The 18,038-nt window shown below is 38.8% G+C and overlaps 1 protein-coding gene across 2 annotated transcripts in view; it reads left to right on the forward strand.

Moving 5' to 3' along the window:
• LOC139148897 (nuclear pore complex protein Nup133-like) overlaps positions 1-18,038 on the forward strand; it is an 84,198-nt gene that overhangs the window by 9,199 nt on the left and 56,961 nt on the right. For both annotated transcript variants that reach the window (XM_070720344.1, XM_070720343.1), the window contains exons 8-10: positions 7,983-8,039; positions 8,685-8,749; positions 9,995-10,065. In XM_070720344.1, coding sequence (XP_070576445.1) covers positions 7,983-8,039; positions 8,685-8,749; positions 9,995-10,065 — 193 coding nt within the window. The remainder of the gene's footprint in view (positions 1-7,982; positions 8,040-8,684; positions 8,750-9,994; positions 10,066-18,038) is intronic.

Below are 18,038 nucleotides of genomic sequence, written 5' to 3' on the forward strand. Positions count from 1 at the left end.
GTCTGCGGAGCAGAAATTACGCCCTGGCTTGCGAAAATGCACAATGCCTTGTTTGCGTTAGTGGAAATATTACTGTAAAATACTCATATTTACAGCGATCACTCAAACTATCTGCCAACAATGTTCGTTTACCTCGCGAGGCCGCATAAATGATTTTGAAGTACTGCACGGTCGATCGCCGATAAGCAATATGATTGGGTTTTGCAATTTTTAACCTAATTTGTTGGGGAGCAGCAGTCAGCATACAACAAAGAAATGCTATTTACACCAAATTTTAAGCGACTTTTTTAATTGGACGATGAAAAAATTTCATGTCGATCATCAAAAAATTTCAACATTGTGAGAGTCGGCAAGTGAATCGCAGAAGAACATCACAATTGTATCTAAAAAGTCAGTAATTGACATTTAGTTTGTGTGAATGACAACGCAAATCGGACGACACGTGCACAAACCGCAACTTAGGTTCGCGTTGATTGCGCCAGAAGTTGTATAAACAACTTGTCCGGCGGGCGACCAGATTTTATTTTTGACTTCCACTTGTCCCGGGCGTCGGCGATAGGAATTGTCAAGCACTGTCATGTCTAAACAAGGAAGCCTATTCACATGTCCACCACTGTGTGGCTATGCGACGTAAAATGTTTATGTTAGCCTTCACAGTCATGACCCTTGAACATTTCGAAAATCACTGAAAATTTACAAATGTGAGAGACCAAATTGAGTTGCGGGTAACTTGGTAAAATTTGATCACTTATGCAGTGTTTCATCTAGGCTGCGCGATTGCGCGATTCCCCCTCTTTGGTGTGCTGCGCGCCGCCAATTACACATAGAAGGGGTGACCCATCGCACACTGCACTGAGCTGGCTGGAATGGCTGCTATCATGGGTGTCACACTTCGATGCATTTGACCCGTTATCGGCACCTGTTAATAGTGTGACAACAGGCATTGTATAGTGTAGCAAGAACATTTACATGGAAGGGACTAATTTTAGTTCGATTTTGATACTTTTTGAACTGCTTCAATAAAATGCTGTTGAAGCAATACCACGCGTAAATTTCCCTACGCTGATTTTGCATATGAAAGCCTATCAGCCAGTTGAGAGTTACGTTCACAAAAGTTCATTGCCCTAGCCCGATAAGGTTTCTGTGTCATCTCTGTACGATTGAGAAAAGGAGAAAAACTGAAGTTTTTGTGCATCATATGAATAACACTCTGAAAATAATTCTGATAGCAAAATTGACACGAAAAATTGGACTTTACTGTCACAGAAACGTGTTCCCTGCAGACTGCAAAAGCACTGCTGCAAGCTGTGGTGTCAATGGTGCCGGTTTTTGAATTCCGTGAACAGACACAGACTCATTTTTCAGGGCAAATAAACCCTAAAATTAACTATCAGTGACAACCAACCTTTCTGTTTATTATTTTCCCCATTCTAAAATGACTGAAAAAAAGCAACTGGAGTGAATCTGACATCGAGAAAAACTCTTAGAGCCTACTCCGCATTCAATTCAAAACACGGGATCTGACCCTCTAAGTTGTTCGTTTAAGGGGTAGACCCACCTTCCTTGAGTGATTTTGGTCATTTTTTGTTTTATGGTAAATTTTGAATCTGTCTAATATGGCCTTTGAGTGGACGATAAGTTTGAAACCATAACATACTCGGAAATGAGTTAAATATTTAAAAAAATGAACATTGTAGGTCAGTTCGCGTGCCGTGTTTTTCTTATGTCTTAACGGTTTCCAGATTAGTCAAGGCTATCTCAAGAGCGTAAGTAGATTACGTTAATTCCATCCGGAGGAGTGCGCATGCGTCAGTCTTCTTCCCAGCTGTCGGCAGGAAGTACCGTACTAGTATGTCGTGGCTACTAAACATGCTGAAGGTTGCCGGCCGTCGATTGCAAAAGCATGGTCCACAAAAGCGAAATATCAAGCATATGGCCGGGAATGAGAGAACAGTTAAAATTGTCAGAGTTACAGTCAGGCTTAAAACTCCAGTTTCCGATGCGTTGAAAAGGTGTAAACTGGAAATGGTCGCAAGCAAGGACTGTAACGCAGAACGCTTTATACTCATTCAACACTAAACTGAGATTCGAACAAAAACTTGTGATACATCTTGCGCACAACAGAGAGGCTGCTCATTGTAGTTTACGTTATTTTTACCTCGTTTTCCTATAACACTTATTTAATAAAACTCTTCCCGTATAAAACAAATAACGGCCGAAAATCCAAATAGTTGGTCTTTGTCTTTACATGTTTGCTAAATAAAGTCCAGCATTGAAAATTAATCGCCGCCGAAAACCAAAACGTACATTTGTGTCCGCTAACAAATGACGTGGACTCAATGCAAAGTATTCTTGACCGCGGACATCCGGGAACTTGCGGTTTTTAACGTCATTTTTGCGTCACACTGCCGTGAGAACAAAATATTGAAGTGTGAATTTTTCAACCTTTACACCAGTATTCAAAGTTTCAACATTATGTCAATGATAAACACTACGTTCCGTCCTTTGTCACATAATTTCTGCATTGTTCACTGTCCTGTATAGTCAAATCCCAATTCACCTCACTCGCGTGCGTGAGGTGAAAGTGACGTCACTCCGCGGTCAAGAATAGTCTGACATTCAAAACTGACCCCGCCCTAATCAAACTAGGCTACTCCGAAAATCCAAAAATTACGTCTTTTTCTGATAACAGTTTACATGTTTGTCTGCACCTAATGAAGTCCGACATTCAAAATTGATCCCGCTCCGATCTAATTGCGACTGATGATAAAAATGTCAGATGATTTTTTAACGTCTGCAAATGCCCAGTGAAGTCCGGCAACCAAAACTGTTCCCGCTTACGTTACTGTTTACACGTAAAGCCTGCAATGAAGATTCCTGTATGTCACCACAAGTTTTCTATCTTTTTTTGTGAAAATGGTTGCGACGTCTTTTTGTTTCGACAGTTGGGCGAGCAACATTCCTCTCAGTAGAAATTTAATAGAAATATGCCAATAGTTCGAAATTTTATAACAAGAAAATCGCGCCGGTGTCTGCTCTGCCCGGTTTGGAAACGTAAGCTTATTGTTTTGTAAATTCTATGCGGGCACAGAGGGAACATGATGCGGGTAACGCACGTACAGTTTTGCTATATTACATTAGAATGATGCCGTGATTTACAATGTAAACACAATGTTGATCTAGCATTTGTTTTTCAATCTGTACCGGAGCTAATCATAGAGCATAATTTGTCTCGATCAACTGAACTTTTATTGGCGGACTGCTCATGAAGTGAGTCGAAGTCCAGGGTCGAAATCAATCTCGATTGAAAAGTATGCGATATTTCATAGCACAAATTCATGTCAGTAGAGCTTTAAAATCATTGCGATTGAATTGTTATTAGGCAATTATAAACTTATGCGGTAAATTTAAAGAAACCAAAATTGAAAATGATAGAATAATTTCCATGAACTTGAAAAAAATTAAACAACCATGAACATGCTTTTTTCGAATCAGCAACTACTTTTTCCTGTGGATAAACTCAATCACGCTGAAAAACAGCGTACTGCTGGTTTGTCTATCGTCGTTATTATAGCAGACAGTCGCCACCGGAGAACGACGAATGCTCGTTTCCACATATCAGCCAACGCGATATTCAACTGTTTGACTGAAGTTCACGCATTTTATTACTTGTACAAAATTCGACCGTCGCGATTTTAGAATGACGCATTCAGTTTAATATCAACGTGGTCACAGATTCACATCTGTTTTAGGTACTCGCCTCCATGGTACCCGCGAAGCCAAAACAAGTCGCTTTTAGAATTGTTCAAGTTTCGTGTCAGAATCGATTTATTTCAGTTTTTCGCCAACTTTTTATCTTACTATTAGGAAATCATTTTAGATACCAGATATTGTCAGGTGTTATATTTAGTTTAGCCTAACGATGGGTTCTAACCTGACACAACACAAAGTTAGCCCGGCACTGGTGTTTCTGAGGTCGGAAACCGCGTTCATGTAGCTGTCCGTTTTTAGCTCCATGCCATGTTTAAGGCGGACTGTGGTCGTACTTCAAGATGCAGTACGGAACGTAAAAGCTAACGTACGCAACACGGCGTCTGAATGAACTTCGTCTTTGTCGGTATGTACCACATTGTAAATTCATTGTCACGTGTCTCTCTCCGGGCAGGAAGCTGAAAACGCGGTGACGATTGCGCAACCAAAAGAGAGGAAAACACAATGTCATCGGACTTGGCATGCAAAATCACATAATTTTCACGAAGTATATAAGCAGCCAGCCATTTCTTCGCTTGCTAATCAAATTTTAACTGGTACACTACAGTGCACAGTTAATACGCTAGTTTGTATTTAGCAAGAAGATTATCCCCAGATTTAGCTCGGAATGACAGTTGTGTAAATAAAGCCTAACGCTTACGCCGCGAACTGGCCGTTTCAGTGTTCATTTTCTTCCAATTTTCACGTCATGTATCATTTCATTCATGCTAAAAATTCAGACAATTGTGTAAAAAGTCCTGTACTTCATTATGGGCTGGGAATTTCCACCGAAAATGTGAGCGAACCGGAATTTTAGCTGACTTTGTGCGACTCCAAGGGTGGCATACACATTTCTGCGATTTACTCCGTTCCGTTTTTGGCAATGTATCGCAACTTCTGGAGAGTGTAACTTGGCACCGCGTTGACGGATTAGCCTTATCTTTGCACAGGTTGTAGTTAGTGACTGTTTCTACAAAACCGTGTCTCAGAATTCCGATAATGTTCCAAAAACAAAAGATATCGTGACAAACGTGGACAAAAGCCGTTAATTTATTCAGAATCCACCACTTCTCACTTTCAAGGCTAATTGTGCAAAAACAAAGCGGAGTATCAAAAATCCAAGACACGGTTTTTTACACACCTTACCCAACTATCGATTGCAGTAAACGACTTACCAATGGCCATCACCCTCTCGTACTTACACTTTTTTAAGTGAAAAACTCAAAAACGCACATTTTTGAGCAAAACAAACACACGCAAACAGGTTTTGAAATATTCTTACAATTTTTATAATCTTCAATTGTCGAGCTACCCAAACATATACTACATGTCGGGTTAAAGATTCATTTTCATGGTGAAAAATCAGGTTAAAGAAAAGTGTCTGTGAATGTGGGTCTCCCCCTTAAACTCTACTGAGTCTGCGCACAAAATTACAAGACCAGCTAGGTCACTAGAAAAATACAGCTCACTGGTTTGCAAAGGGCAATAATGTTGATCCAAACTTAGTGTGGGATGATGTACGCACGGTAAAAACGTGACAAACAAGCACATTAATTTTTTCAGAAGCTACAAAACATTCTTTTATAACTACAATAGATTTTTTCTTGGTTTGTGTAGTACAGACAGTTCAGTGAAAAATGAAAAAACCCTTGAAGGTACAGTAGGAATGGCTGGCTGTTGTTAATTTTGATGTTTGAATGTACATTAAGCCCTATGAAAGCAGACTTACAGAATATGTGCAAACAAACATACAGAATATTTAAGCATGAAGGAATAAGCTACAATTTTTAGGGATATTAATGCTTATGAATATTAATGAGCTGTCCGCCACTCTTGGAAGCCCTATACATTCACAACAGTGATACCCAAATTTGTTGACTTTTGAAAATATCTTATGGAGGATGGTCTTTGCAGCCAGCAGCTTGGATTGTGTAAGCAAGTGATTTATGGCTTGTAGTATGTATATCACAAGTGACATCACTGCAACATTAAAACTTACATATAAGGCTAAAAAAAAGAAATGTTTCTGGTCAGGTCTTTCTTTAAAAAATGGTGCGGTAACGCGAATTTTTTTTTTCCCCTCAAGGGAGAGAGGAGGGTCAGTTTTATAGTTTTATCAATATAGTCACATATATACTGTTCATGCAGTCGCTGATCATGCCCCCAAAAGAATTTTCTCTTTCTCTTCAGCCATTTTGGTTTGGTGTCAGCCACGGCCGCCGGCCACAAACAGAAAAAAAGGGTGACGCGCTGTTGTTCAAGTGACGCGCCCTGAGCAGAAACATTTCTTTTCTTTTTTTTGGCCTAAGATGTCATTAAATGTTTCAGTTAAATCCCAGTCAAAATTTTAAAATCCCCTCATAAATTCCAGTAGAGGGGGACCAATCCCCCCTGGTATAGTATCCTAAATGAAACACTGCTTATGTAAATAAATTCTTCGCATGAATTATAGTGTCAAGTTATGGTGTCTTTTTTCATTTGTGAAATAATCTTATTTCTGTAACCATGCATGTACACTTGTGTTGTATGTTGTCATATTCAGATATTGGTGATGCTTGCGACAGAAGTAAATCATATAAGAATGCCCCCCCATAAAAACAAACAAACAAAAAACATGCATTTAAGAATAGACTGAAATTAGGCAATACTAACGATGGAAATGTCTAAAGTAAGAAAGCGCCTTTCAGAGTGATTGTTTAGCCAAAATGCATACACTCTTTCAGGAAAATAAGCAGATGCAACAGCCCGTACACGTCGCGGACAGCTGTACACTGAACGATCATTGATGGTGACCTGGGCCCCGCGTTTAAGCTCATGAACTGTCACTGCTCACTGTACTTGTAGTGGTCGCTGTAGAAGAAACAATGGGGCAAGTTTAGATTTATTGGTTTGGTATTTATGAAATGTAACCAGAGTTCAACTACAAATACCACCAAAATTTTGCTCAAAAAATAATTCCTGTGGATCATATAGGTCAACGTCAAACGTACCTACACAACTAGCGTCCGCGGGCCCCGAGTGTAAGCCGTTCCCGATCCCGTTAACTTAAAGTACAGCATCGCATTGTCACCTTTATGTTGAACTAGTTGACTTGTTTGCCGATAAATGACAAAGCAAACTGACTGAATTATGCATTTACTAGTTTTAAACGTTGGTAAGGAATAGTTGGTGGAAAAATGCTTCACATTTCGGGCTTTTTGGCGTTGTGACCGTGGTTTCGGGCCCTGGCACTAGCTCGCACGATGCATCGACTGCCAATGCCGGGTCAGGCTACCAGGCCTAAATTACCTTTTTTTTTAACTCTAACCTAATGCATCACACCTTGAAACGTAAAAAGCATTCTCATACTCAAGCAACAGAAAAAAAGAGTTTGAACAAATAACACTCCAGATTCAAACAAACAGTGGACGTACATCACAATCAAAACAGATACACATGTGCGTAAGTTGGATATAAATATCATTACTTACGACGCTCTCCGTCTCCATTGTTACAGTGATCACGTTTAAAATCCCCCTCTCGCGTGGCTAGTGATATCATAACTCCTTGTGCTCCATACTACGTGATCACCTAACATTTTGTAAACACAAGCGCCGTGAACTTCGCTTAGCGGCAGGCCAGCAAACAGTTTTATTACTGTTCGTTATTCACAATCGGATGTTAGTTTAAACTTATTTCCTTGTCAATCGACAATAAGGGTGGGATAGATATAATCTAGCTCGGTTTTCATTATGTGGTTGGGCGCAAAAAATGGTCAAAAGTTACCGTTACTATCCCTTTAAAGTGAAATCGTATGCTTCAAATTATAGAAATTTTCCAAACACTAACATGCAAAGAGAAGTGTTGTTATGTGCATCATTCAGTATATCTCAGCTGTAGTATGATATCATTTTGAGCAGTTGAAATGTGTCCTTGACTTTTAGAGATATTGTTTTTTCTGCAAACAATGTTAGGCAGCGTATTCCTAGTACCAAGCAATTGTGATCTCAAATATTAATGTATGTGTCTCTGTTCTTCAAAATAATATCAATACTTTATTGTGTTGCTCTGTTTCTTTATTGTTTAATTTTTAATGTTTAATTTTGAGATGGAAATGATCACATTTAATTTGGTTTTTATCATAATGAAGATTGATTCTAAGATTTATTTTGATCAATGCGATGATAATTATTGAAGGAGAAGAAGGATTGTAGTTGGATAATATTTATCATTCCTTGTTTTGTTTTCTGTAGATTCTCTTTGAATGCCAGGTGGAAAAGATGATGAGGGATCATTTTATTCAAGAACTGGTGAGTTTCCTCAACCCTTTACTCCCTGGGTAATCTGTACATGATTGTGAGTTTCCTCAACCCTTTACTCCCTGACTAATATGTACTTGATGGTGATGGGAGGTATTTTTCCATTCAGAATGTTGTGTTCATGGATTCAATTTACCCTATGGGAAAGTCTGCCTATCCCTGGCCACCAAATACTAGCAACTTGCTAACAATTGGTGAATATTTGAGCAAGTTGTATGAGAGTGTGTTGGTTAAAATATTGAGTTTGTTAGTTTTCATTCCACATTGTACATGTTATTTCATTGATTGATAGTGTAATTAAGTCCTATCTCATTAGCTTGATTGTTTCACATACAAAACAAGTGATGAAGTAATACAGCAACTCTTCAAAAAATGTTTACAAGAGTCACTTTCAAACTGAGTCACCCAGTGACTATAGTTATTGCATTATTGTAATGTTTAATCAAACAGTATACAGAGAATGCAGAAGAAAGCTTTCAAAAACTTATTTGTCATTCTTGAAAATTCCAAATGTTGCCATTTACATCTTAGAAAATTTTAATTTTTGCATTCTACTTTACTTTGCATCACTGCCATTTTGGTCTTCTCCCAAGCAAAGAAATAAATCATGAAAAATATTTAACTTTTATATTGTAGGATGTTGAAGGAATTGAAGATCCAAATCAGATTAAAGTGTGGATGTTAGACATGCAGCTAGTCAGGTAGAGATTTTATAGTATTGTAAAATGATGTCACAGCAATGTACAGCTTTAAGCTAAAAGACTTCAACTTTTGCTCAAATATTTTTCAATGATATTATAAGGTGTCATTGCATGTAACTTACACATTTTTCAAAGCAATATTTCTCGTCAAAGGTTATGTCAAAACCCACTTATAAATTAATCTACTATATATTATATCTCATCGGAAAATAGGGTTTATCTAGAAAAAATGGTAATATCATTTTGCATTTTCTATTCTCATTCATATATGCCAGGAATTGAAAGACTGACATTTGGAAAAGTAATGAAAATCATGATAAGCAACATTGAAATAAATCTTATTCAAATATGAGAACTGTATATCCAAACAGAAATTGTCATTTCATTGTATAGTATGTACAGAATACAATGTAAATATTTCACACAATTTGGCGCAGCTAGAATGGAGTACTGTTCTCTTAAAATGTTAGGAAAAAGAATCCACAAAATTGAATGATATGCATACACTTGCAAAAATTTACACATTATTACTGCTTGTCATGCGAAAAAGTAAACCCTACTAATATTTCAATCTTTTGTTAATAAATTTACTGAAAATTGAATAATTATTTAACAAAAAAGAAACACAGGGCAAAAAACACTGCAATTATTATTTTTATAGGTCTTTATTTCAGACTGAAATGTCCATATAAGGAAAATACAAAAGGAAACACCTGAAAAATTCACTCAGTCCCTGGGATATACCCTTTTGCTCAAAAGTTTACAATTTGAGAAGAATACACACCAGAAAATACAAACCAGCAATGCCTTAACCCTTTCATCACCATGGTTTAGCCCAAACCCTTTGTTATCAATGGTTATTGTGGACCTGTTTACAGGGAATCAGGGGTGAACAGGTTAAACTAAGAATAAAAACCAAGGGCTTACCATGTAAATTCTTGTACGAGAGCTAGAGAACAAAAGACAATAAAATTCACCTTACTTGAAAGTCTAAATGCAAGCTATCCCTAAATGTTCAATTTTAACAAAAACAAGACAATTAAAACACAACCAGCCAAAAGATGAGACAACAGAAAGAGCATACTTGCAAAGTTGTGTAAAAATTTTTGTCTGAATGTCCGTCTCTTCAGGTACATTCTACCTTAATTATAATAAGTCATCATTTTTTTTACATATTTCATATTCCACTTATTACACTTCACTGTTTACAAAAAATTTGTTTTGATTTTTTTTTGAATTTGTTAGGAATGGTATTGCAGTGCTTGGTGCAGCATATGACACGAAGGCGGCTATCCCTACCATGCATTATGCTGTGGGTAAGTCAAAACGACAGCTATCCCCAACATGCATTATGCTGTGGGTAAGTCACAAAGACAGCTATCCCCACCATGCATTATGCTGTGGGTAAGTCACAGCTATCCCTACCATGCATTATGCTGTGGGTAAGTCACAGCTATCCCTACCATGCATTATGCTGTGGGTAAGTCACAAAGGCAGCTATCCCTACCATGCATTATGCTGTGGGTAAGTCACAGCTATCCCTACCATGCATTATGCTGTGGGTAAGTCACAAAGGCAGCTATCCCTACCATGCATTATGCTGTGGGTAAGTCAAAAAGACAGCTATCCCTACCATGCATTACGCTGTGGGTAAGTCACATAGGCAGCTATCCCTACCATGCATTATGCTGTGGGTAAGTCACAAATGCAGCTATCCCTACCATGCATTATGCTGTGGATAAGTAACAAAGACAGCTATCCCTACCATGCATTATGCTGTGGGTAAGTACAAAGGCAGCTATCCCTACCATGCATTATGCTGTGGGTAAGTCACAGCTATCCCTACCATGCATTATGCTGTGGGTAAGTCACAGCTATCCCTACCATGCATTATGCTGTGGGTAAGTCACAAAGGCAGCTATCCCTACCATGCATTATGCTGTGGGTAAGTCACAGCTATCCCTACCATGCATTATGCCGTGGGTAAGTCACAGCTCTCCCTACCATGCATTATGCTGTGGGTAAGTCACAAAGGAAGCTATCCCTACCATGCATTATGCTGTGGGTAAGTCACAGCTATCTCTACCATGCATTATGCTGTGGGTAAGTCACAGCTACCCCTACCATGCATTATGCTGTGGGTAAGTCACAAAGGCAGCTATCCCTACCATGCATTATGCCGTGGGTAAGTCACAGCTATCCTTACCATGCATTATGCTGTGGGTAAGTCACAAAGACAGCTATCCCTACAATGCATTATGCTGTGGGTAAGTGACAGCTATCTCTACCATGCATTATGCCGTGGGTAAGTCACAGCTATCCCTACCATGCATTATGCTGTGGGTAAGTCACAAAGACAGCTATCCCTACCATGCAGTATGCTGTGGGTAAGTCACAAAGACAGCTATCCCTACCATGCAGTATGCTATGGGTAAGTCACAAAGACAGTTATCCCTACCATGCATTATGCTGTGGGTAAGTCACAAAGGCAGCTATCCCTACCATGCATTATGCCGTGGGTAAGTCACAGCTATCCCTACCATGCATTACGCTGTGGGTAAGTCACAAAGACAGCTATCCCTACCATGCATTATGCCGTGGGTAAGTCACAAAGACAGCTATCCCTACCATGCAGTATGCTGTGGGTAAGTCACAAAGACAGCTATCCCTACCATGCAGTATGCTATGGGTAAGTCACAAAGACAGTTATCCCTACCATGCATTATGCTGTGGGTAAGTCACAAAGGCAGCTATCCCTACCATGCATTATGCCGTGGGTAAGTCACAGCTATCCCTACCATGCATTACGCTGTGGGTAAGTCACAAAGACAGCTATCCCTACCATGCATTATGCTGTGGGTAAGTCACAAAGACAGTTATCCTTACCATGCATTATGCTGTGGGTAAGTCACACAGGCAGCTATCCCTACCGTGCATTATGCCGTGGGTAAGTCATAGCCATCCCTACCATGCATTATGCTGTGGGTAAGTCACAAAGGCAGCTATCCCTACCATGCATTATGCTGTGGGTAAGTCACAGCTATCCCTACCATGCATTATGCCGTGGGTAAGTCACAGCTATCCCTACCATGCATTATGCTGTGGGTAAGTCACAAAGGCAGCTATCCCGACCATGCATTATGCTGTGGGTAAGTAACAAAGTCAGCTATCCCTACCATGCATTATGCTGTGGGTAAGTACAAAGGCAGCTATCCCTACCATGCATTATGCTGCGGGTAGGTCACAAAGACAGCTATCCCCGCCATGCATTATGCTGTGGGTAAGTCACAGCTATCCCTACCATGCATTATGCCGTAGGTAAGTCACAGCTTTCCCTACCATGCATTATGATGTGGGTAAGTCACAATGACAGCTATCCCTACCATGCATTATGCTTTGGGTAAGTCACAGTTATCCCTACCATGCATTATGCTTTGGGTAAGTCACAGCTATCCCTACCATGCATTATGCTGTGGGTAAGTCACAGCTATCCCTACCATGCAATATGCTGTGGGTAAGTCACAAATGCAGCTATCCCCGCCATGCATTATGCTGTGGGTAAGTCACAGCTATCCCTACCATGCATTATGCCGTAGGTAAGTCACAGCTTTCCCTACCATGCATTATGCTGTGGGTAGGTCACAAAGACAGCTATCCCTACCATGCATTATGCTGTGGGTAAGTCACAGCTATCCCTACCATGCATTATGCTGTGGGTAAGTCACAGCTATCCCTACCATGCATTATGCTGTGGGTAAGTCACAGCTATCCCTACCATGCATTATGCTGTGGGTAAGTCACAGCTATCCTTACTGTGCATTATGCTGTGTGTAAGTCAATGAGACAGCTATTTCCCTACCATGCATTATGCTGTTTTAAACATTTTGCTACCATTGATTTGAATGAAACTCATAAAATAGTTATGACATCGGAAAGAAAAATCATCGCCTGTCTTAATATGCACACAAAGCTGAAGTGACTGACATTTTATTTTTTTACCAATTATTCAATATTCCAAAACTAATGTACTTTTTCTGTCACCAACATTGTTCTGCCCTAACCACAATTGTGAAGCGTAAGATATGCAGGACTTTCTCTAAAAACAACGGATGTTTTTCTCGAGACAACTCAAGAAATTTGGACCGAGCCAGAAAGCTTTGACACACCTTTACAGAGCAGTTATTGAGAGTGTTCTTACGTTTTCAATTACTGTGTGGTATGGTAACTTAACTCAACAAGATAAAATAGCCTTCAAAAAGTAGTTCAGAACGCTTCGAAACTCATCGGTTGCGAGTTACCGTCTGTCGAATCTATTTACCTTAATTGCCTTGCTCGCAAATCAGACAAAAACATTGCTGATAAGACCCCATCCAGCTAACTGTCTTGTCCAGCTTCTAACATCTGGGAGGCGCTTCAGATATTTTAAATCAAGAACAAACCGTTTTAAAAAAATTTTTTATCCCGGGGCAGTTAAAATTTGTTGATCCAGTAATTTTTAGTATGGTGTTTTAGTGTACAGATTTTTGGGGGCATCATTACGCAGTTGTTTTATTGGTTGTAATTTGTTTCTATACTATTTTTGTTGCAATTTTGGTATATTTTAGTATATTGTGTGCTGTATAATAATAATAATAATATTGGGTTCTTATATAGCACACATATCCACAAGTACATGTGATCAAGGTGCTTTTTACAATTATTAGCTCCGCTGTCAGCGACGCGGAGCTTATCAAATAGGTTGATTTTCCGTCGTCGTCCGTCGTCGTCGTCGTCGTCGTCCGTCAACAATTGCCTTCTCCTCTGAAACTGCAAGTCCGATTGCTTTGAAATTTTATATGCACTTCAATTGGGGTGACCTCACTTCAGTTTGTTCAAATTGTGATGAAATTTGCATATTTGTATTTTTGGGGCATTTTTTTGTGTTTTTGGTAAAAAAATCTTCTTCTCTGAAACCGCATGTCCGATTGCTTTGAAATTTAATATTCAGTTTACTTAGGGTAACTTCAGTCAGATTTGTTCAAATCGTGGTGAAATTTGCATATTTGTATTTTTAAGGCAATTTTTGTCATTTTTGGTAAAAAAATCTTTAAAAATCTTCTTCTTCAAAACTGCCGGTCAGATAGCTTTGATATTTAGTACATATGTCCCTAGGGATGATCTATTTCAGATTTGTTCAAATTGTGCAGAAATATGCAAATTTGCATTTTTAAGGCAATTTTTGCCATTTTTGGTAAAAAAATGTATTTCTCAAAAAGTACTAGTCTGATAGTTTTGAAATTCGGTATACAGGTTTCTATAGATGAACTAAGTAAGATATATTGAATTTCTGATGAAATCTGTAATTTTGTATTTTTGGGGCAATTTTTGCCATTTTTGGTCAAAAAATGTGTATTTCCAAAACTACTCATCTCATAGCTTTGCAATTTTGTATACAAGTTCCTACAGATCACCTTAATGATATTTATTAAAATTATGATGAAATCTGCAATTTTGTAATTTTGGGCAATTTTTGCCATTTTTGGTCAAAAAATGTATTTCTCAAAAAGTACTGGTCTGATAGTTTTGAAATTTAGTATACAGGTTTCTATAGATGAACTAAGTAATATGTATTGAGTTTCTGATGAAATCTGTAATTTTGTATTTTTGGGGCAATTTTTGCCATTTTTGGTCAAAAAATGTGTATTTTCAAAATTACTCATCTGATAGCTTTGAAATTTGGTATACAGGTTTCTATAGATGAACTAAATGATATTTATTGAAATTATGATGAAATCTGCAATTTTGAATTTTTGGGGCAATTTTAGCCATTTTTGGTCAAAACATGTGTTTCTCAAAAAGTACTGGTCTAACAGCTTTGAAATTTGGTATACAGGTTTCTATAGATAAACTAAATTTGATCTTTTGAAGTTATGATGAAATCTGCAATTTTTTTTTAGGGGGGGGGGGGGGGCAATTGTTGCCATTTTTGGTCAGAAAATTTTATTCTCAAAAAACTACTCATCTGATAGCTTTGGTTGACATGTTCTTAGGGATGATCCGATGTGATATATTCAAAGTATGATGAAATCTTCAATTGTGTATTTTTGCAGCTATTTAAGCCACTTTTTTCTGGCCACTGCATTGAGCTATCAAAGATTTCCACCTTCTTCATCAACATGTGTCAAAAATAGTTATTCTCTACATAAACACAGCGGAGCTATATCGGCCGCTAGGTCGCTTGTTATTACCCCTGGTCACTGGACCTAATATGATACCACTCAACTCCCTGGGGAGCAAACAACAGCTCACATGTGCAGCCAATAAGCGCAGCAGAGCTAAACACACACATTACAACCACTGTTCTACCAGGTACCCATCACTCCTGGGTTGGGAGAAGCAATGAGGAGTAAAGTGCCTTGCCCAAGGACACAACACTACAGCCATGCCGGGGCTCGAACTTGCCATCCTTTGATCGTGAGTCCACTGCTAGCCACTGGCCCATGATGCCTCCTCCCATGATGATGTATAGTTGGATTGTGTGCTTGTATTTGTTTAACAACACCAAGTCACAATCCTTATCTACTCGATTTGGTAATAATAAAGTAATAATAATAATAATAATAATAATAATAACAAGGCAGTATTGCTGAAGGCAATGAGTACTTGGGCCGAGATAGAGTAATTTTGAGGACTGTACTACTATTCAAATATGGTCTTGAATTTCCTCCTGTCAATTAGGCATTTGATTAACTGGTTATTAAAGGAAGCAATGGCATGACAACGGCAAAATATGTCTAGCAACTTTTGTGGAGTTTGAGGCAGGGGTTCTTTATTTATAGTGAAATTGCTTAAACTCCTTAAATATTCAAATTACAGCAAATTTCTTTTGTTCTCGATGGTAGATGTCTAATATTTAGATGGGCATATTTAGATTTCTACCCTATAGTTATCCCTATATACCAAAATCGGACATCCAGCTCTATTGGCTTGCTCAGAATTAGATATGCGAATAATTAATGAGGTAAAATATGTGGTGTCATAAGGTGTCCCATCATACCAAATATGAAGGGTGTAGCACTTGTGGTTACTGAGTTGTGGACAAATATATATATTTGATGTCAAAGGTCATTGAGGTCACGTGACATTTTGTCAAAATAATTGTATTGCTAAGTTATTCCTATATACCTAAAATCAGACCTCTAGCTCTATTGGCTCGCTCAAAATAGATATGCGCATAATTAATAAGGTACAATATGTGGTGTCTGTTAGGTGTCTTATCATACCAAATATGAAGGATGTAGCACTTGTGGTTACTGAGTTGTGGACAAATATATATATTTGAGGTCAAAGGTCATTGAGGTCACGTCACATTTTGTCATAATAATTGTATTGCTAAGTTATTCCTATATACCAAAAATCAGACCTCTAGCTCTATTTGCTCGCTCAAAATAAGATATGCGCATAATTAATGAGGTACAATATATGGTGTCATAAGGTGTCCTATCATACCAAATATGAAGGGTGTAGCACTTGTGGTTACTGAGTTGTGGACAAATATGTATATTTGATGTCAAAGGTCATTGAGGTCACGTGACGTTTTGTCAAACAAATTATATTGTTAACTTATCCCTATATACCAAAATCAGACCTCTAGCTCTATTGGCTCGCTCAAAATTAGATATGCACATAATTAATGAGGTACAATATGTGGCGTCATAAGGTGTCCCATCATACCAAATATGAAAGGTTTAGCACTTGTGGTTACTGAGTTATGGACAATAATGTATATTTGAGGTCAAAGGTCACCAAGGTCACATGATATTTTGTCAAAATGTCTGAGATATCTGTGTGAACCGATGGACTCACTGATGGACTCACGGACGGATATGACCCAATCTATAAGCCCCCTGGACTTTATCCGTGGGGACAAAAACTGTGTCACTGCATCCTTTAGGCAATATGAATACGATGAGAAACTAAATTTTTATTTTTCTTGGCCTTATAAATGAAAGTCTATGGAGAACTGCCTTATACATGGGAGTCTATGGAGGTGTAAACTAAAAAGTCCTCTAACACGGCCAAATTCGATCGCATTGTGAAACAAATCGACGTGCATCTGTATGGGGTTGGGTACTATTCTTGTGCAAAGTTTGAAAGAAATTGACCAGGGCATGTCTGAGATATCTGCGTGAACGGACGGACAGACGGACTGACATGACCAAACCTTTAACTCCCCCAGGACTTCGTCCGTGGGCACTAAAAACAACGCAACAGTTATTACAGCTACACCGGCGGTAGGTTTATATCCAGAGCCCCGTACGGTCTGCCGCCGTCGCTTGAAAACAATCTCATAAACCTGGCCATATGGGCAACTTTGTGTGAGCAGCTGGATGCTTGACTTCCCGGAGAAGGCGAGCTGTCACGTTCAAGCTCAGGATTATTTGTCGATCAAATTTCAGTAAATTTACCTTAGTACCTAGATGAAATTTTGTCTATATGCTGAAATTTCGCCGAAGTTTGACAAAATTGCATCGATTTTTCAGGTTCATATCCGACATTTTTGAGTTTTGAGTGCAGACAGAAATAAGTTTTGAGGCAACATGGCTGCGACCCCATGTTGACCCCTAGCCCTGCGTACGATGCTATGTGCTACAGCTAACACACAGCATCGTACGCAGGGCTAGCGAGAGAGTTGCCGACATCGACGGTTATTTACGAGAAGTGAATAAAAGACTGTCATTTTTGGAAGCGATCGAGTAGCTGAGGTAGGCTGGGATACGACTTGGGCCCAAGAACGCTGAATTTCGGCAGTAATTTGGCTTTTTACGTCAAGTCCCAAATGGATTTGAAGTCACCGACCCTACGTACGCGTACGGGTCTTTGCAGGGCTGTGGTGAGCGGGGCGATTAGCTGTAGCGGAACACACAGCATCGTACGCAGAGCTAGTTGACCCCAAGTGAAAATGTGTTCGCGATCAAATCTTCCTATATTTTTTCAGAATTTTCGACAAAATCATTGCTTCTTACATCTTTTGTAAATATAAAATATTAATATAAAAATGCGATGTGCCATGTCTCCAGATTTCTAAAATATCGTTCGTTGACCGTTCGACGGAATGCTCATTTCGCAAACTTGTGACGCAGTTGAAATTCAATACTGACCGCCAAATAATCTTAATGAGACTAATCATTCTAGACATCCTCCAAATTATCCAACCATTCGCGTTAGAGTTCAGCTCGCTTAGAGGATCATAACATTCTTCGGCCTTCGTTTAGATCGACTCTAATCTCTCCCATTTAGGAAATAAATA

Source organism: Ptychodera flava, chromosome 14 (genome assembly GCF_041260155.1).
Source record: "Ptychodera flava strain L36383 chromosome 14, AS_Pfla_20210202, whole genome shotgun sequence".
In the NCBI taxonomy this organism is placed as follows: Eukaryota; Metazoa; Hemichordata; class Enteropneusta; family Ptychoderidae; genus Ptychodera; species Ptychodera flava.